This window comes from Chelonia mydas, chromosome 24 (assembly GCF_015237465.2).
Source record: "Chelonia mydas isolate rCheMyd1 chromosome 24, rCheMyd1.pri.v2, whole genome shotgun sequence".
In the NCBI taxonomy this organism is placed as follows: Eukaryota; Metazoa; Chordata; order Testudines; family Cheloniidae; genus Chelonia; species Chelonia mydas.
The window spans coordinates 5,444,203-5,465,538 of NC_051264.2; the positions used below are offsets into that span (position 1 = coordinate 5,444,203).

Here is a 21,336-nt window from a genome sequence, read left to right on the forward strand (position 1 = left end):
ACATACTTTTTTTTGTGGGGGTGGGGGGAGAAGAAAATATATGTGGGTTGAGATTTCCAGGTTCCATGGGGAGTTAGAAACCCAATTCCCATTTAATTTAAAGACACTGGACATCCAAATCCTAACCTTACGATTTTAAATTTTATTTAGTGCCAGTGAAAGATGCCAGCCTACTTACTTGGTGGGCACTAGCCACTAATCTAACAGAAGGCCTACCCCTCAGATGAGGGAGGGGGCCCAGGACTTAATCAAACATGGGGGAACTGACAGTCTGGGAGATAGAACCAACTGAGAATGGGCAAAAGCAACTCAAGATTTCTGCCCTCCCGCGATGAACCTCAGCCCTGGTGAGCACTGAATTCAGTTTGCCTGACCAGCTCTGAATTGCCAACACAAGAGCCATGGTCATTGGTGGTTTTGAAATAGACATGATGTCCTCAGTGCTGCTCGTAAAGACCATATATACTAGTGCCTCTTTCAGACCCTTTTTGTGGTGGTGGTGGGGGACACAATAGGTGTTAAAGCCCCCAAACCTCAGGGACCCCCCAAAGCCCCCCCAAGTTTTGCTTTTCCTCCACTCCCCATAGGGGATTTATCCCTTTATTAGGACAGCACTGGCATAGTTTCAGTCATGGTTGCTAGTAATGGACATGATAGACATTCCTACGAAACAGCACAGTGGGATATTCCAGCGGACCAGCACATTAGGAAGGATTTCATGCTAAGGGATGAGACACAGGATTTCTGAAAGAGGCCTGCCTGGGACCAGTTGTCCCCACTCTGGAAATGGCTAACCGAACACCCCACCGTGCAGCTCCAGGCTAGTGAGTCGTGTTAGAGATAGACACAAGGGACTGAACAGAGTGACACGTTTTATTGTCGAAGCAAACAGCAAAAGTTACAGTATATACTTAAATTAAGCGTCAGTGTCTCCAAATAGGAGAGGGACGCACATGTGACAGTAGCCCATTCCCCACAGTCATGTACCTTCCCTCCCACCCACTGACTTCAGGCAAACTAACACTCAATACTCAGACTGCGTCCAGGCCCAGGCCCAGACCGAGGAGATGCAGCAGTAATTTTGTTTGGCTGTTTCCATAGTGTAGTTCAAGGCGCACGGTTCCTCAATCTCCTCTTACTCCTGGGCTGCATCTGGAGCTCCAGGCGATCTGTTTTGATCATCCCCCTTTTTCTTATGCCCCGAAACAATATCATCGATACGGAGGAGGAGGACAGCAGTCTGGGGAGAAAAATCCCAGGGCCGAGTCAGGGAGAGGACGTGCTGCAGCTTGGGCACCTTGCTGAGGTAGCCAGCTTTTGCTTAGGGCTTGCACGCATTGTATTCACACCAATTTAACTAATTTGATTCTTAAACCAATTTGAAGTGGTGTAAAAAAAAACCCGTGCTCAATCCGGGGCGGGACACCCCACTGAATGCTGCAATGCCCGCTTTTAAATCTGATCAGCAGCCTTTGCTTTCAGCTCTTGGTAGCTTGAACATTTGTATCACAGAAGAACAACAGCCAACCCAAGAATCCCAAAGTACTTCACACCTTATGGCAATGCGGCCACCTCTGCGGTGGAACATGGTAGCTGCTTTAAACAGCACACGGCAATATGACATGGTGGGAAGTACTGAAAATACTGAATCCTGCTGTAACTAGGTGGAAGGCATTTACACACACTGGAACTTGGCTGGGAGATGAAGTTGATAGGGAAAATACTTAAAATTTTCTGGTGATGTGCAGGAAGGGAGAGTACAACTGGCTTAATTTACCACACACCACCACTCTACTAAATGTTCAAATCTTAATCTGTGGGGGAAGAGAGGAAAGGGTCGTTTGATCAAACCAATCAGCTCACCACAACCACAGTGCAGTACACACGGTCCTATCAACTAGATCCCAGAGGTATGTTCTTTGACCTGGATTTCTCTGAGACTGTGGCAACGCCCAGCCATAGATTGCACGGGCCACCATATCTACCGACCTTGTAGGGATGGAGACACCGTAGCAATTTCTTCCCTTCCCGCACACGATTTCCTGCTCTAGACACTCAAGCACAGAGGGTCAGCAACACACAATCACTCATCAGTTGCTTCCTTACCTCCACAGCTGTCTTGTAGGTCTGTAATTTGACAGCTAAAGGCTCCCAGATCCCCAGGTCCTTCATGTCCACTAAGGCTCCAGTCTCACCATTTACTCCCCAAGTCTGACTGCCTTCCTGAGTGTGTTTTGCCTGTAATAAATTGGTAATAAGATCTCAAACCAACCCATCTTTCTGAAAGAAATCTGAAACATTGATTCATTCAGTCAGTCTTCTATGCAAATAGCAAGGAATCATTAAGATTAACTATAAACGTGTAAGTTTTAAAGGGACAGCCATTTCATTTATATGGAGACCAGCACTGAAACGGCACTAAACACTAAGTAGATTTAGAGTCATCAACCGATGACAAATTAACTCACCAGCTATGTTAGTAAGGTCTGACAGTAAGTATAAATAAAACTAAAAATTTAATTTGAAATCTTCTATGCCATTTGCTTAATTTTGGCATATTCACTCAGTTTAGACAGTGAACAGACTAGTCAGTTTCACTTTCAGGTTCTCATGCACTAGCCAAAACTGCAATATCTGGGTACAAACGTTGCACAGAAATTGATTTCACGAACACTACTTGGAGATTGTGTCTGCGTGTATTAGGATTTGTAAAAACCTGTTACAAATCTTTAGGTCTCCAATGATCTGACATGCTACCACTACCAAACGATCCATCATGCTGTTTCTACTCACACAACTAGCTAGGATTTCCAAGATGAAAATATATTTTATAGCTGAAAGAGAGGCTGATAGTAACTCGCTCTTTGGAGAAGTTTGTCCTGTCAGCTAGAGTCCCATGGACTTACTCTTAGTGAGGTCAGCACGCGGATGGTACTGGCTCCACAGTTCTGAATCAGTGTCCTTGGAATGACTTCCAGAGCCTGGGCGACCGCACGGTAGGGCCACTGCTCCACTCCTGTCAGGACTTTAGACTTTTCTGTCAATGCATGAGAAACAGCCATCTCTGCAGCGCCCCCTCCTGGCACCAGCTGAGGATCTACTAGGACATTACGACACACCTGCATGGCATCCTGGAGGTTGCGTTCCACCTCCTACGAAAAAAAGAAAAAGGCAAAGAAGTGATAGATTTACAGGTTTGCATATTAAAGCAGAACAGGCTCCAAAAGCAACAGCAGCATGACAGAGGCTACAGAACACAGTCAGGACCATAGAATAAGGCCAGTATTAAAATCTGCACCAATATGACATGGCTACCTGTTTACAGAACACTCAATACTGCTTCAAGTTCTCACCTGAGGCAGCAAGGCTTGCAGGTTTAAGCACGGGATTAGGCACCAGCAGATCTGTGTTCTACTCCCAAATCTGGGAGCCACCAAGTTAGTTCAGTAGGTCTTAGATAAGTCAGGTGACCATTACGTGCCTCATTTTACTTCTCACTTTGCCAGATGTGGGGTCAGGAAGGAATATGCACCCAGATCGGATTGGCATGAATGCACCTTGGGGGGTTCCTTCCCCTGCAGCATGGGGGTGGTTGGGATCACCTGGGCCTACTTCACCTATGCAATTCGCTGCCATTGCAGCGCCCTTGGGCATTGGTGGCAACTTGTTCTCTCCTTATGCCACACTATCATTTTGGCCCTTGAGCACTGAAAAGCTTTTGGGCTCAATACAGGGTGAAATTCAATGGCCTATGATACACAGGAAGCGAGACTAGATGATCTAAATCGGGGTGGCCAACCTGAGCTGGAGAAGGACCTAGAATTTACCAGTGTACATTGCCAAAGAGCCACAGTAATACATCAGCAACCCCCCCCGCCCCCCCATCAGCTCCCGCCCTCCAGCCCCCGAGCGCGCCGCAATAAGCTGTTTCACATGCGCAGGAGGGCTCTGTGGGGGAAGGGGCAGGCTACTTGGGTGGAGTGGGGGCAGGGCCTGGGGCAGAGCAGGGGGTTGAGCAATGAGCACGCCCCAGCACACTGGAAAGTTAGCATCTGTAGCTCCAGCCCCGGAGTCAGCGCCTATGCAAGAAGCCACATATTAATCTCTGAAGAGCCGCATGCGGCTCCGGAGCCACAGGTTGGCCACCCCCGATCTAAATGGTCCCTTCTGTCCTTAAACTCTATGAAACTATTTTAGCATAAAGGATATATTTATGTTTTAACATCCTTGATGTAAGGTGCTACACAGATGAAGCTGTCATAGGTGAAGTGCTATTAAAATCCACACAGATGTCCACTGGTCAATTGTTTACTCTGGGGAATATAGATTTTGCTTTCCCTAGGCAGTGTTTAAGGCTGGAATTCCTTGGAAAACATCAACTCTCCCGTTTTTCCACACCATTTCACAGTTTTGAGATACCGGCTAGCAGTAAATCTTGTCACACAAGATGGCTCTGCATGGCAATGGAATGCTGCTGGCAATCAGAAAGATGCCATGATGATGGAATTAGTAAACTTCTTTGATAGTGCTTATGCTCCCTCCTGTTGCCAGGGGTACAATTTGCACAGGGAACTCTGCCTCCTGGCATCAAGGGAAGGTATATCATGCCGTAACTTACTGCTAGGATTTCCTTGCTGGCTCCACGCAGCATGACAGTGCAGGCCTTGGGGTCTTTGCAATCTGTGATGAAGGTGAAATACTCATCTCCTATTTTCTTAACTTCAAAAAGCCTGGCTCCGGTCCCCACATCCTCGTCACGCAGCTCGTCTGTGCGACTCACAATGCGAGCTCCACAGGCCCTACCACAAAGGAACAAAACAGAAATCCCTCGCTGTGGTTTGGATTGCAGTAGAGTGGAGAGGCCCCACTCTGATATGATAAGGGCCCCACTCTGCTGGGTGTGGTACAAACGTGTAGCACACAGTCCATGCCCTAAATGTCCAGACTAGTTTGTAAGCTGAAGTGCAACACGCAAATAAGGGAGAGTTGCGTGGAGGGACTGAGGTAACAGCAAGAGTCCCGTTGAAATCAACTGTGCTATGCCCGTGTGTCAATACTACTCAACACGCGTGAGGGCTGCGTAACGTGGCTCTCAACAATTAAGGTCTGTTCACCTGGCGATTCTGTTGTTGTCTGTTTTCCTCACCCTGCGGATAGCTGTAATGTTGGCTCTCATCAGGTAGTGCTGGGCCAAGTCTGAAACCAAGTTTGCAGATAAGTTATTTTACATAGAAGAGTCACCACAAAGACTGAGTTTCTACAGCTGATGATACGTAGGTTTGGTTTAAAATTATTCACCACTCTGGAACCTACACCAAGGATTATGGAAATAAAAGAACCTGGTGCTCAACACTTCTCCTAAACCATCAGCAAAGAAAAAACGTTCCAGTGCTGCTTGGATAAAATGATATTAGACATTCCAGACCCAGCTCCTTTGTGTTCTGCTAGGTTCTTGTTCTCAACAGTGTTAAATACATGACCAAACTATGGGTCAAACCCTGACAAAAGCTAAGCATCCACAGAAGTCACTGGAATCACAGGGGTCAGCCATCAGCTTAAAATAAATCATACAGACTATGCATCCTACTGGATAAGTATAGCAACATCTGATGGACCGTAACCAGTGGGATCGCAAGCTTCCCAATAAGTACGTGCACAGGGGGAGAGTGGTAGTGACCCTAAGCAAGCTACACATCCAGAAAAATTAACAAATTGGAGATTTAACTTTTACCCCACCCACCCTGGCAGTCTACAAAGTGAGAGGATCTTTAGCACTGCATAAATCTAGGAGCCTGCTTTAATATTTGCTCTCTGAAAGGCAATATTCAGAACTCGTTACCACTCTCTCACTTGTTAACACTAAAGGATCATGTTGAAACACAACTACAGTTATATTTGTCCATCACTACACTCAATCATATACATTACCAGAGATTCCTTTCTCTGTGATGATGAGATCCGGTTTGACCCTTATCAAGTCCTCACAGATTTGCTGAATGTATTCTTCCTCCATTTGCAGGATGCGTGCAAAGTCTTCCTCACGGGTAATTTCAATATCAGTCTGCATAGAAAGCGGTTTAAAAGGCTTAGTCTCTTTCTACAAGGTTTTAACATAAATGCATGTCCCTTAAAACAATCATACTCCATTTTTCTTGTTCGTTCAACTGGTGCTAACACAGACTGAACAGAGAAGAGGTGAAAGGAATCAGTAGTACACAATGAAAGCTGTTGATCCGATGAGTAAGCCTTGGTGTAATGTCCTGCCATTTGTGTAGCACCAGAGTATTTCACTGTTAATTAGAATGGGGAAGTGTTTCTACGTATATTTTACTCATACCTGGCTCTATGTAAGTCTCGAGCTGCAACAAACCCTCAAGAAGCAGAAGAAAACATTCAAAACCCCTTGCCAATAATGGCATTGTTGGCTCTTTTCACTAGCATCATACAAAGAACTGCAGACATCTTTACACAAGACCTGCCTTACCTGGCTCTCTCCTTTCTTGTACTCCAGCGAACAGTCCAGAAGCAAAATGCGTGGATTCTTGATATAGCGACGCATCCTTGGGTGAGTTACATCTTTGTTTACCATGATTCCACGCAAGACACAAGAGTCTTCGATTATGCCACCTGGAATCTGACAGACACATGCAGGGCATAGGTGAGAGTTATCGAAGCAAATGAGAAGACAAGTAACTCTCCAGATGACTGGAAAACGAATACAAATTTGGCAGATTTTAATCTCTAGCACAAATTTATTTTTAAAGTTACAACAAACAAACCAGTTTATACTTAAGGAGGAATTAGTTGCCTCAAACAAATTGTAAGGCCCTTTAGAAGGCTGGGGAGAGATTCCCAAAGGTATTTAGACACTTAGTAGGTTCCTACAAATTTACAAAAGCGCTTACACAGGTTGGACACCTGACTCCCACTGATTCTTCATGGGAGTTAGGCACTGAACCTACTCAGGTGCTTTCATAAATCCCCTCCCAAGGAGCCCAAATATTTTTGTAAAGCTGGCTCCAGTTGTCCTTAAGTTTTAACCCTATTTCTTCACCATTCCTTTTGCACACTATGTTTTGACACACTTTGATTACCCCTTTTACAATCCCACAGCATTCTCGGAACCAACGTGTGGCTTCTAGTTTTGATTGCTGTCCTTTTCCACTGTACAGTACAACAGGCTAAGTTTTTACACTTGGATGCCTAATTTTAGACAGACACTTTTGAAAACTGAATTCCAAAATAAGACTTCTCCTTTTCCAATAGTACCTTTCAAACACATTAGCATCACTGGCCTCCTCTGAAGTAGTTATCCCTATCATACAGATCAGGGAACGGATGCACAAAGTGGTCATGTGATCTGCGTCAGGCCACACAACTCAGTGGCACAGCCAGGAGTAGAACATAGGAGTCCCAGTGCTCTAACCACTAGATGATAAGTTCTCCTCTCTACATGGCTGAATACTGGTTCCAATGCCTTTATTTTTAAGAATTAGTTTATAAGAGCACAAGCCTATAAGTGTATGAGCAGAAAGGAAAGCTCTCAGAAGTCTATCCCATGAAAATGTGTGTCTGTACTTTTGAAATCAAATGAATGGGCTTAAAACTTTACTTAGTTTCAGTACTGAAAACAGAATGTGCAGTCTGTCCTAACTACTTATGACTTGTTCAGGTCATGGAAGACCGTACTAGGGTAACTATTGCAAACTGGCCTAAACTATTAGTACCTGAGAAAACGTACTACACAGGGACTACTTACATTCCATTGTTGCTGATACTTTCTTGGAAGTCTGAAAAATCAGATATTCCCCTCTCCCATCAATATTACTTTTTTTCATTTGGCGAACCTGGTTTCTAAAACCTTGAAATTAATTCCTTCCCCAACTCCATTCCCTTCATTGCGCCACAGCATCAAAGATGATTGCACAAAGTATAAAATATTCCCAAGGACTGAGTTCCTGTTGACCTAGCAGCAGTAGAATACAAAACCTTTCCCACAAGGTCCTACATTAATATTATTTAGTATTTACATTACTGTAGTGCTGAGTAGCCCCAGTAATGGAATGTGCTGTACACACACAGAGCATACATTTTAGCTTCAGAAAGTTGCTCTGCCATTAGTGAGAAAGATACAGAAACAATTGAGAGTCCAAAGCATACTTACCTTTTCTACTTTTGCATAATTCTTGATGTCAATTTCCTTTCTGCCATTTTCCTCAAACTCTACAGTCTTGACAGCATCAAGAGCAATGCCGCAGGCCAAGTCAGACCAGTGGCTTATTGCCTTGGTGTTTATAGCACTCTTTATTATATTCAGCATCATCTCTCGGTTGTTCACGTCAACTGGAGTGCTAGAGCAAGGAACAACAAACAGCACACGGGATATTATTCACAGTACAGAAGGAAAAGATTTATTAAATAACCCAGACCAGCTCTCTGAAATTGCAAGACTATTCCCTATTGGGAGTGATCTTCCTCACACTGAAAGATGGTTAAAGATCAGACTTGCTTAGCAATAAGCAAATTACTGTGGGTCTGCTCAGAGACAACAGCCTGGAGGTACCTCCATTCAAATATCTATTCAATGTACAATGATAATTAACAGACTGCAACACAGAAATACTCTTTTAGAACATTCTCTCTCCCAAATAGAGCCATGAGAACTAGGTTTACTTTATCGCTGTTGACACTGCTAACTTGTGTGGCTATACAAACTGGTTTCTAGACCTCCCCCTGAGTTACACTTTGCTGGGCTGAATCACCAGAGTTTCATCTTTCCCCAGAATTGCACAGAGAAATAATGCCAACTCCAAACAGCACTGCTCACCTGATTTTGTTCAAAGTGCTGATCATATCATCCAGAGCTTTACGATAAGCACCAATGATCACAGTTGGATGCATCTGCTGTTCTAGGAAGTGCTCGGCAACAGCCAACATCTCTCCAGCTAAACAAAAAACAAAGACAAGTTAGTGGGAACTGTTGGCACATCAAATAAGGGATACCTAAAGCACCTGCTACCTAGTCTAGGAGCCTTGTAATCGCCAACACATCTCTTCTATAATTTAATCGTGATCATTTGCTTAAATTAGAATATAAACTCTTAAGGACGGGGAATTGTCTTCAGCTAAAGATGACCAGCGGCAATGAGTCTCGGAGCCCAGGTCAACTGACTCAGGCTTGTGGGGCTTGCGCTGTGGGATGAAAAAATCGCAGTGTAGACATCTAGGCTGAGGCTGGAGCCCGGCCTCTGAAACCTGGTGGGAGGGGCGGCTCTCAGAGCATGTACACTGCTATTTTTAGCCCTGCAGCACGAGCCCAACTCAGTTGACCTGGGCTCAGACTCACTGTCATGGTTTTGTTGTCGTTTTTTCCTGTGTCAACATACCTTTACTTGTATGTAAATGGCCTAGCTCATCTTGGTGATAAAAAAACATCATATTTATGCTTTCCTTAGCATAAAACTGTTAAGGGATGCTCTGAGCATTCACCCTGCATCCCCATGAGTAAATGTGGGGTGTGGGTTCCTTGGTAAGAGACTCTCAGAAACCCAGTGCGCAAACGAGGAAAGAAAATTTTAAGAGGCTGCAATGCTTGGAGACATATTGGGGCGGAGGGAGAGAGAAGGAGGTGCCCCTTAGATAGTAACTCCCCAGTGCCAAATCACAGAAAACTGGTGCACAAAAGCAAAATGCTTAGCCCTTAGCCATCCTTCAATCCACAGGGCAAGTTGTCCAATGTTTCAACTTTGCTTGCCAAAGACAGAAGCCAGGCCTAGAAAAAGTGGCTCATCATTAATCTGAGTCAGCATTTGTCAATATCTCAGAAATAGAAGAGCATCAATGTGAATGTTAAAATGAATATCGCTTTGCCATAGATGTATTAACCAAAACTCAACAAACTTTAGCTGCAACCCCTCCTTCATTTAAAGCATGTCCTCACCGAGGATAATTACGGATGTGGTCCCATCTCCAACCTCTTCATCCTGAGTACGGCTGATCTCGATCATGGATTTTGCAGCCGGGTGCTGGACCTGAATCTGCAGGGAAGAAAACAAAATGGGAACACTTGGTCTGGAATGCAAGGTACTTGTTCACATTTAGCGAGAGTGGAAAATTTGAAGTCAGTTGTGAGCATGGAAAGAGGTCTCACCCCATCTTGGCAAAGAATTTTCTTCCCAATACTGAGGCAGAAGATAAAATGTTATTTATGTCACATCTCCAGTAGATTTTTAGGCACTAGGAATATTCTCGATACTTTAAAAAAATATTTGTGTGGAAAGACAGCAATGGTCGGTGTCTCTCTCTCTTTCTGAAGGCCTCAGTTGGTGAAAGCCAGTAGCCAGTGATGCACGCAACACACAATTATAACAATAAATTAATGTGGAAGTTACACCAGCCTTGCAAAACCATTATGAAAATGTATTACCCCAAGTGCAAAATAACCTTGTGTTAAGCAAGGATAATGAAAATCAACTAATGATATTTTACTCATCCCAAGCAAATAAACCAATAGAACTGTGTAAAGTTGACTTACCTCTATTCTAATTGAAAAGGAAAATGTGTATTGTAGGGTGTCATTCGTAAAAATGTCAGTTTTCAGTATTTAATAGGAATTATACAAATTGTAAATGTTCCAGGCCAGGGACCTTGCCTCTAACATGTCGGTAAAACACCTACCACTGTCTGCACTAAATAAATTAGTGTCATAATGACACAAAGACAAAATTCAGACAATGAGACAAATTCTACTCTTGGGGGCATATGTGCACTTAAGAGAATTTAACTGCAAAATTAGCAATTGTAATTCCTCTGTCACTTAAGACTCTTCCTCATGCCAGGGAAAGGAAATGAATTAAATATGAACCTTCTTATCCTCAATTTCTGTCAAATTCACTGGGCATAATTGATCTCAGAGTCCAACTCTTCTTGTACAGAGCGCCATTTGCAATAATCCTCCGTGTCCTGTATTACTTCAAGCTTCTAATTCCATGGGCTCTGTGAGGGAAGGTCTTTGTACAGCTACAGCAGATTTCACTTAGCAACCTCTCAGTGGACGGCTAAAAGTTGCCACTAACCAGCAGTCGCTAATAAGAATGAGCGCTGGGACATGCCTTCATTGACAGTAGCACCACAAACGTGCCTGTGGCCACTGTTCAGCACTTCCCTACGCTTCCTTCCGGGGCTGCAGCCCTGAAAACCTGCTTTCTAGGGCTGCAGCCAGGGAAGGAAGCACTGGGGCTGCAGAGTACCTGAATGTCAGAGCAGGATGCAGCCTAGAGACAGCAGGGAGAGGTACCATGCAGCCCCACAGGGCCCCAGTGCTCTCACTCCCCATGGAAAGCTCAGACTTCTGGGCAGCAGGCCCCCTCTCTACTGCTGACCTGCCCACAGCGTACCTGGGGCCCAGGTTTTGCACTTCCAAGCACTTCTGACCCTGGCTACAGTCCTACAAATCTGCCAGCAGCTAGGCTTTCCACATGGAGTGGATAAAGCAGCTTTGCCTCTCCTAGAATTGACACCTCCTCCTCAATTATTGGAAGTGAACTACATCCACCCTGATTGAATTGGCCCTGTCAGCACTGGTTCTCCACTTGTGAGGTAACGCCCCTCTCTTCATATGTCAATATATAATGCCTGCATCTGTAATTTTCACTCCATGCATCTGAAGAAGTGTTTTTTTACCCATGAAAGCTTATGCCCAAATAAGTCTGTTAGTCTTTAAGGTGCCACCGGACTCCTTGTTGTTTTTGTGGATACAGACTAACACAGCTTTCCCCCGATACTTGATGCATGGAGTGGGGGTGCCACGGGTCATCATAGCAAAAAAAGGTGCTAATAAATGGCAAGCCTGTTGCAAATATCCAGACCAATTAACACTGTAGTCAATTGGACAGCACTGGTTCTAGGTAAAACGTTTCTATTACAGAAAACGTATGAACAGGGTTGCTATTAAGCAGAATCTACTGCATAAGGATTTTACAGAGTTGTGGGCTTGATTTGGGGTTTGTTTTTTGCCACCAACATATTTTTGAATAAATATTTCTCATTCGTTAGCTCTACTGAAACTTACCCCCTTGGCCAACCACAGTAAAACAGAAATGATGTAATGGGATCTGAATTTCAAATATTAACATTTATTGTGTTTTTAATTTAAGACAACTAAATATTTATCAGTTGCAAGGTAACATAAGCTCCAGAGGGAAATCTGTACAAGTTACATGTATATAAATTTTATCATATGCATATACCGTGAAACACATTTATGTACCATGAATGAGGCTATAAGTGGTTCTGTAGGCCTATTGCATTTTCCACTGCATGCATCTGATGAAGTGGGTTTTAGCCCCTGAAAGCTTATGCCCAAATAAATTTGTTCGTCTCTAAGGTGCCACAAGTACTCCTTGTTCTTTTTGCTGATACAGACTAACACGGCTACCACTCTGAAACCTTAGTAGCAACAGGCACTCAACAAGTTCATTGTCCATCCTCTGTCTGGGGCGGGAGCATACTGTTTTTAAATACTATATAAGGGCTATATATGATTATTTGCGGTTATTTGGACAACTCTAGAACATGTACATTGGCAACTTAATGTGGAAATCATTGAGTATCTGCTTAAGAAAAAGGTATCAAAACGGAATACTCACTTCTCTAAGAATAGCATTACCATCATTGGTCATCACAATTCCACCCATTGGATCCAGAAGCATCTACATTAGAGAAGAGAAACAGTATTTAGATTGATCTTTAAGATACACAGCATTTCTAATGCAAAGACTACAACAAAAGTTCTTACCTTCATCATAGCTCTTGGTCCCAAACATGTTCGGATAATGTCAGCAATGGTCTAAAATGAAAGACGAAAAATGAAATGATGCAGGAGTTTTCAGAACTAATGTACGTTCTCTCCCCCACCATCCCCCCCCCTTTTTTTTTCTTTTTGAAAGCAAAGCTCACGAGAAGGGGAAGAGAAAATATCAAGTGATAAGCTACTAAGCTGAATGTCCTAGTTTTTATACCAAAAAATGACCTGTGTTAATATTTAGAGAGCGTGGTGAGAGAAAAATTCAATCCTAGTCTGTACTGCCTCACTTCATTAACCTCTCACTACCACACCTCTTTGCCACTAAGCATGAACTTTGTGTGTTAAAGCTCAGTGACAATATATTCTGACAGCATCAAGAGTTAAACATGAACAGGAAAGATCTGAAACTCCTATTTCTAATATAACTATAATAGTACTAGTTAGCCAACATTTGATGTATACGTAGAAGGGAAAGCATATATAGAGATGGCACACACTTTAGTTTAAAGCCAGATATTGCACTGGACAAAACTGTTGTCCTGCATGATTTAATACTATGATATTAATTGCTGAAAAATATAAGCAATCCTGAGGGTAGGAAGGCACTGCCCATAGATATCTAATACATAAACTGTCCCTTGTGAAAAGTAAACACCTTCCCCTGAAATATCCAGAATTCGCCAGTGTCAGGGGTAAGATAATGAACTAGGTGGACCCTTGGCTATGAAGGTTGCTTCTTTGTGCATCGTCCCATGAAATGTTTCAATACATACATACAATTAGTCACTACTGAGGTAGTTACATAACAATATACTAGAGTTTGATGGTACAGAGCGCCTTTTATATACCAGTATAAAACTCTTTACAAAGAAATAGATAGGACTTAAATAGCCACACATTACCTAGACATCACACATGAGGTTACGAATTCCTAATCACACTGTGCATGTTGCAATAAGAATTAGGTGTGTGGTTTCTACTTTTGAACTGTATGTAAATAACACTGAAGAACTGAACTGATTCAAACTTTGTCTAATGTTTCCATTTTTGCCCTGCACTCTAAAATACGAGGCTACTCATTCTGACTTTAAATTGTCTCCCTTTAATCCCCTGAGTCCAGCAGTCAGGGTTTCATAACACCACATTTAGTGCTTCAAAATTCTAAATGCACTTGAATAATCCCTCCAAACTACACAGAAAATGCAGACCTTGTAATTAACATAAGTGACCCAATGATTTTGCAGTTCCTTGAATGCAGCAAGAGTAAGATTTAATTAGGCATGACAATACAGCTTAAAGGTTAAAACAACAGCTGCCTCTATTCAGACATCAGACACAATATTTTAACAATCATCTTCTCAGACATCACCCCAAACTACTTGCTAAACAAGGTGTCAAGGTTCAGACTTATGCAGCGTTCTGGATTGAAGTTTAACTTTTCTTTTACTTTTTTTTTTTTTTTTTTACTGTCATCACTAGAATAAAAAGTTGTTCTATTCAATTGCACCTGTTATTTTAGCACAGCAAGGGAGTGATCGGCATTTCTTCATTTGAGATGTGTAAAGAAATATCAACAAGCGCACTACAGGGAAATCAAAGGACCTGCTAAAAATGTTCCAAGTTCATTATGCTGCATTTGCCCCCTTTTGATTTCTAGTTCATTAACGTACTCGGTAGCATAAAACAGTACCTTAGCAGCACTGATGTTTCCAATCTGAACCTTCCTTCCAGATTCACGTTTTGTATTTTGACCTACGGCATGCAGAAAACAAAAAACAGCATCAGCATGAATATAACTGATCTTATGAGCTCTTAATGGGAAACCCAATGATGAGGAGGCAATACGGACAACATATCAATGATGTAATCTTACTCATGTGCACATGAATTATGGCCAACTCTAAATGGAGCCATGCATTTAAATAAGAGAGTACCCAAGAGGTACAGCCACTAGAATAAAATTATGCCAACTTCCCCTCTTAATTTAAAAGAATATCAAATAGCAAAATTAAAGATTTCTAAGTTCTTCTCCATTATCTAAGTCTCATGAATAGAAAGTATGTTTCCAAATAAGGCAATATATAAGATGTCTTGACTTGTCACCAAAAGAGGGCTAATAGTACTCAACGTTCAAGTGAGTCAATATTCCTGAGAATCTACTATAAAATTGCTACATAGTAACTTTATGGTGCTTTGAAAAATTATCGCTTTAAGAAGTTTTTCTTCAGCACTATAATAGGTAAAACATTATAAATGTTAAGTCTCCATACTGCACCTCAATGACCCATAACCTGCCATACATAAAATAGTGTGTATTAACTATACCCATAACTGAGACTAACACCCACATTAGGTGATCTCCTGTCACAAGGGTCTGCCCCAAAGAAACCCCACCCATATTAAATGTGATGTCATTTCTTTATTATAAACCCAGTTTGGATAAGCAAGGTATCGTTTTGTGGGGAGGGGAAGAAACAAAAGTGGAGTGAAATAACGGGAAGGGAGGAGTGAAAACTCCTGCCCCCAATACTGGGAGGGACTCCAAAAACAGAAATAAACTCAACACAAGAGGGCTACAAAAGAGGATCCCCAAAGGGGATGAGAAGGGGGAACCCAAATAGGAAGAAATGCCAATGTAGAGGACTACAAAGAGTGTGACCCCAAGGTGGGAGAGGAATATACAGGGCACCTAATATAGGAGAGACCAAAATTGGAGAGCACCGCCAAACTGATGGGACACATGAGAAGCGAGGCTGTAAAACAAGAAGAAATGGGTGGGGAATACATAGGGGTAATACAAGGGTTGGGGGAGAAATTTGGGAGGTTACCCAAGAAACAGGAGGAACAATGGAGACCCAGAGGGGAAGGAATCCCAATAGATGGGGTGACCCCAATGAGAGCGGAACTTGGTAGGGAAGGGGCCCAATGTGTGTGTGGGGAGCTGTACGGATCGGGGCCGGGGGGGGGGGGGGAAGAGCTGTACGGAGGAGATGCCTCAGGAGAGAAGATGTAAGGTGGGGATGGATACAAGGGGGGGGGAGGAAGGAAATGGGGGGGACCCATGGAAAGCGGAAGGGGGGTTATGGGAGACCCATGGGGGTGGGGGGCCTGCGGGACCGATAGCAGGGACACGATGATAGGAAGGACCCATGCAGGGGGGGGCCCGGGGATCCCAGGGAGAAGGTGCAGGGGGGGTTACGGGAGACCCCGGTGGGGGGAGGGGCGGGAGGTTTCCGGAGGCCCCGGGGTGGGGGAGGGGCGGGAGGTTTCGGGAGACCCCGGGGTGGGGGGAGACACTGTCGGGGGCCCCAGCCGGTGGGAGGGGCGGGGCGGGGCGCGGCCCCTCACACTCACTGAGCACGAGCACGGGGCGCTGGCCCATCATCCTGGCGGCGGCTCGGAGCAGAGGACCCGGCGCGGAACCTTCTGGAGACAAGAGAGACACACTCCGAACAGCGCCGCTGCACCGCGCTGCGCGACACCCTAGCCGGCGCGCCACCGCGCCCGCCAATCGCCGCCCGAGCCAGACGCCCGGCACCCAATCGGGAAGCAGGGCGCCACGTATAGGACCCGCCCCCCACTTCAGCACAAGCTCGGTTGAGAGGAGACTGCTCAGCGCGTGGGGGCCTCGACTTGGAACTGCCACTATTGGGAGGGGACAGGGAATACTGCGCATGCGCCTCCAGAAGTCGGGAGACCGCGCCTGCGCGATTATTCAGGCGAGGTGATTTCACTTGTGCAGGGCCCGGGGGGTGAGGTGATGCGCATGCGTAGAAGCTCCGAGCAGCGGTTGGATGGACACGGAGGAGGGAGCCTGTCCTGCGGCCCTCCGGACTGCGTCCGTCGCGCTCGGGTTTCGGCCGCGCCGGCTGTAGAGGCGAGTGGGCAGGAGAGCAGAGCCCGTTAGGCAGCTGGCTCTTGCCGCGGTGGAGGGCCCCAGGAGTCGTCGTCCCTTCCACCGAGGCATGCTGGGAATTGTAGTCCTACCCGCGGGGCTCCCTCACACTGGGGCATCATGGGAATTGTAGTCTTGCTCCTGGACATGCTAGGAATCGTAGTCCTTCCTGGGCCACACTCTGTCGTCTTGCTCCCGAAGCATGATGGGAGCTGTAGGCCTTACGCGGGGGGGGGGGTCTTCCTTTCACTGGTGTTTCATGGGAGTTGTAGTTTGTTGATGAGCCATGTTGGGCCATATGACTCAGCATCAGTGCTAGAGATGTCCTACCATGCACAAGGTGGGGCCGAGATGCATATTATCTTTGGGGGCCAGTGCTGCGTTGGGTGCCACTCACTGACCACCCCACCCCCGTGCAGCCGGGACTTCTAGTGCAAAACCAGCCATTGCCCCGTAAGAACAAGTTCTTCACTTGTAAATGTGTTATCTTGCATGTTAACATTACTGTGAACCAGCCAACGCACATGTTGCTATAGTCCACTGTGGATGGAAAGAGAAAGTGCCAGAGGCCGTATATTGCTACAATCTAATGAAGATTCTCCTTCAGTATCAGAGCAAAGGGCCTGTGCATTTGGAGCAGGGGGTTTGAGCTCTAGCCACCTTAAGTATTTATATGGTGTAAATCACCCATATAGCTGCTTCTGTAAAGTTCCAAGTGCTCACAGCTTTGTTATGATATAAAATCTCTTTGTATGTTCTAATTTTTCTTTCATTTTAACCACCACAGTTTAAAAAGAAAGAATATATGTCTCTGGCTAGCACACATGTCCGAGAAGAAAGTTGCATTCTAGTCTGTCTTTCCAACCTCCTTCCTTTAAAGTATTCCCCTAGGTAACCTAGCGCTTTCCTTTCCATAGGCACAAGCTCTGCTCCTCCTCAGATGGAGCCAGAAACAGATGCTCAGGAAGAAAAACAACACTGGAAAAGTATGTTCAATGCATTTCTACTTCAGACACAAGCCAACCTTTAAAGGTCAAATTGGAACTTTTGCAGTGAAATTGACATAAATGCTCCCCATGCCAAAACATAAGCTCTCTGGGGCAGGGTCCATCTTTTTGTTCTGTATTTGTACAGCTTCAGGCTCCATGGAGTCCTGGTCCATGAGTGAGGCTCCTGGGTTCTATTGCAATACAAATAATAAAAAATTAATATGCGTACTGATTTACTACAACTCCATACAATATAATTCCTGCTATGAGTATATGTAATCTGCATGCCATTAGGGTTATACATAGGTGTTTCTGGCTGGGTTGAGGACACTGCTTTGAAGAAGTTAGGTGTCACATACTATTATATGTATACACACCACCACTTAAATGCAGCTAGCTCTGGGGTGGATGATGACAGACACATAGCACAGCAGCAGAAGAGAAGGGGATAGTGTAGCAAATCTTTGCTTGTACAGACAGTACTGTGAGGGTCTGATTCTGAAGGGTGCTGAGCTCGGAAGGGAGTGGAGGGTGCTCAGTACCTTATTGGAACAGATCCTTAACTTTCATGAAAAGCAGATAGGAGAGTGTTGCCTAGTGACTAGAGCACTGGTCTAGGTCTGAGATGAGCTGGGTTCTGTTCCCAGCTCTGCCAGGCCTGCTGGGTGACCTTAGGCCAGTCACTTCCTCTACCTGAACCTCAGTTTCCGTATCTGTAAAATGGGGATAATATTACCCTCCTTTGTAAGCGCTTTGAGATCTACTGATTAAAAGCTCAAGATTAGAGCTAGGGATTATTATTCTCGTTTACCCTAAAGTGCCATTGGACCCCTCTGGCAGTATAAAGAGACCCTAAATCATAAATTAGTTATACTCACAGTAGCATCCCTTTGCACAGGCAGAGTAGTGTAAAGCAGTTTAGTGTCAATAAGAATCAGGCACTCAGTTTTGAAGGGCTCATTGCAAAGAAAAGATATCAGAGCAGCAGAAGAACTCTTCCTTCAGAGTCTTGTTACCCCCATCAGTATAGAAACTCACAGTAACAACAGTTGTTTCTTTTGCAGACACAGCGAGACGATCCACTCAAAGCCCACGTACGTATTTCCCCAATCTGAAATCCCCAATCTTTATACCTACTTTTACTGTAATGATTGTTATGTAAAGATTAGGCTCTTTTAACAATAGGACACCAAATAATCACAGTCAACCAAATTTGTTAACCCATGAGCGTTAGTCAAAGATCAATCTGCACAGATACAGAAAGATGAGAGTTAAATACTTTACCACTTCATCACGCTGGGGATACAACCAGCAGCATGGATTGTTCTGGAAATCTAATTCACTGCTGAGGCGTATATATACCTTTGGCTTTTACCGTGGTCCCCAAAATTAGTTTGTGTCATTCTTACCCTAATATTTCCATTCCAATGCAATCTGAACTTGCTGTCCGAGGTTGTTGGAAATTTGTACCTGGTTTCTAGCAACAGTTATATCAGGTAGTTATTATTTTCACAAACCTCAGCAAAATACTACTTTCTCTGTGTGCACCAAGAACAAAAGCTTCCAGTTTTTAATGTATTTCAGTATAGAGGTTGCTGGGGAAAATGGTTAACTTTAGCATAGGTATGGATTCGCTTAAAAATACATAATATATTGGCAAAAAGAAAAGGAGTACTTGTGGCACCTTAGAGACTAAAAAATTTATTTGAGCATAAGCTTTCGTGAGCTACAGCTCACTTCATCGGATGCTGTAGCTCACAAAAGCTTATGCTCAAATAAATTTGTTAGTCTCTAAGGTGCCACAAGTACTCCTTTTCTTTTTGCGAATACAGACTAACATGGCTGCTACTCTGAAACGTGTCATAATATATTGGCTATATCATTTTGGTAACACGTCAGGTAGAGCACTCTGAGAATGGGTGATTTCTATTAGGGATCCCGGTTTGCCATTTAAACAGAAAACAACAACAACAACAAAAGGTGTATATATATAAAACTGTATTTTATCCATGGTATGTCCTAGACATTACGTGAGAGGCAGTATGATGTTGTGGCTACACGGTCATGAACTGCACGGTCAGAACTCCTGGGTTCCAATCCAGGCTCTGCTACCGACATGATTTGCCTGAGGCCACACAGCAAGTCACCCTTTATGCCTCAATTTCCCCTACTGTAAAATTAACAGGATTCCTCCCTCCATGGAGTTGGGGTAGGGATTAATTGGTTAGTGTCTACAAAGCAGCATTAACAACTAAAACCTGATTTTTCATCACCCTGCATCTTTTGTCATCATTTTCACCAGTGCAAAGCAGCTGTATAATGCTACCGGATCAGAATGGTCGTGTTTTGCACTAGTGTAAGTGACAAGGAATAGATCCATAATATGCTACATAGTAAGTCTGTGAGCCTAGTGGATGGACTGGGACTCAGGGGAGCTGGGTTCGACTCCTGACTCTGCCCCCAACCTGCTGAGTGACCTTGGGCTTTGCCGCTCTGTGCCTCAGTTTCCACATCTGTGAAATAGGGATAATGATACTTACCTCCTTTGTAAATAATAATAATAATAATCCCTAGCTCTTGTATAGCATTTTTCTTCAGGAGGACTCCAAGCACTTGCTTGGAGTCCTCCTGAAGAAAAATGCTATACAAGAGCTAGGGATTATTATTCAATAGTGAAAAACATCCTTGTAATGCAAACCTTTTTTTGACAGGAGAGGATAACTTTGAAAGCCCTTCCTCTTCTTTTAAGAAGCTATGTCCTGCCAAACCCTCCCCCAGCTTTCTTGAGCTTCCATCTTCCCAACGGAGGCCCAGCCCAGGTCTGCCCTGTGCCCAGGCTGCAAGGATATGGAAAGGACAGAAAAAATTCAGTAAGTATTGGAACCACTCCAGCTTTGGGAAGGGAGTGTTCTTTAGCGGTAAGGAGTAGGGGGCTAGGAGTCAGGACTTCTGGAGTCTATCCCGGTTCTGGGCAGGAGCATGGGTTAGTGGTTAGAACAAGGCACTAGGAGCCCAGGACTCCTAGGATCTATTCCCAGGTCTGTGTGATCGTGGGCGAATCATTTCCCTGTTTGGTTCCTCAGTTTCCCCATTTGTAAAGTGGGGATAATAACCTGTGCACTGGGCTGTGGCAAAGCCCAGCGAGGTTCTGGGATGCAGGTCTCTGTAAACAGGCAACATTTCAATAGAATTAAGAATCACTTAGCATTTGAGGAAGGGGAAAACAAACCAGCGCTCTGCCCCTTTTTTCTCCAGCCCCTGATCATCAGCCACAGGAATGTTATGGCCTACTGGAGTGTATGCACAACAACATCCAGATCCAAACCCAGATCGCTCTGGCACAGTTGAGCATCCTGGAAGGCTTGCAGGAATCCATGAGCTTGCTTCTGGCTAGCAACGAGGAGAAGGGGAAGGAGCAGAGAGACCAGAAGGGCCTGCAAAGCTCAGCCTCCTCCCCCACCTAACATATCCATAGGTTCGGTGGCTAGCTTTGCTTCCCGTAGTCTCATCCCTCCGGCTTCATCTCCTTTGCGTTCACTCTGGCACTGGCTATCAAGTGTATGGCGACAGGATTGGGGTTTGTGTTACCATGACAACTGAGACGGCTATGCTAGCGGTGCTGCTTGGAAGTAAAACTATTGTAAATA

The 21,336-nt window shown here is 44.4% G+C and overlaps 2 protein-coding genes across 2 annotated transcripts; one reads left to right on the forward strand and one right to left on the reverse strand.

Moving 5' to 3' along the window:
• Positions 1-855: 855 nt before the first annotated feature.
• Positions 856-16,481, reverse strand: CCT3 (chaperonin containing TCP1 subunit 3). The gene is made up of 14 exons (XM_037882699.2): positions 16,160-16,481; positions 14,496-14,557; positions 12,797-12,847; positions 12,648-12,710; positions 9,941-10,037; positions 8,828-8,945; positions 8,165-8,351; positions 6,485-6,634; positions 5,929-6,061; positions 5,115-5,196; positions 4,619-4,799; positions 2,907-3,152; positions 2,107-2,238; positions 856-1,240 (listed from the first exon to the last, which is right to left on the reverse strand). The coding sequence occupies exons 1-14, from the start codon at positions 16,479-16,481 to the stop codon at positions 1,136-1,138; spliced, it is 1,929 nt and encodes a 642-aa protein (XP_037738627.2). The 3' UTR covers positions 856-1,135.
• Positions 16,392-21,336, forward strand: TSACC (TSSK6 activating cochaperone). Its single transcript, XM_027827016.3, has 5 exons — positions 16,392-16,529; positions 17,618-17,686; positions 18,754-18,783; positions 20,401-20,559; positions 20,945-21,336. The coding sequence occupies exons 2-5, from the start codon at positions 17,641-17,643 to the stop codon at positions 21,151-21,153; spliced, it is 444 nt and encodes a 147-aa protein (XP_027682817.2). The 5' UTR covers positions 16,392-16,529; positions 17,618-17,640; the 3' UTR covers positions 21,154-21,336.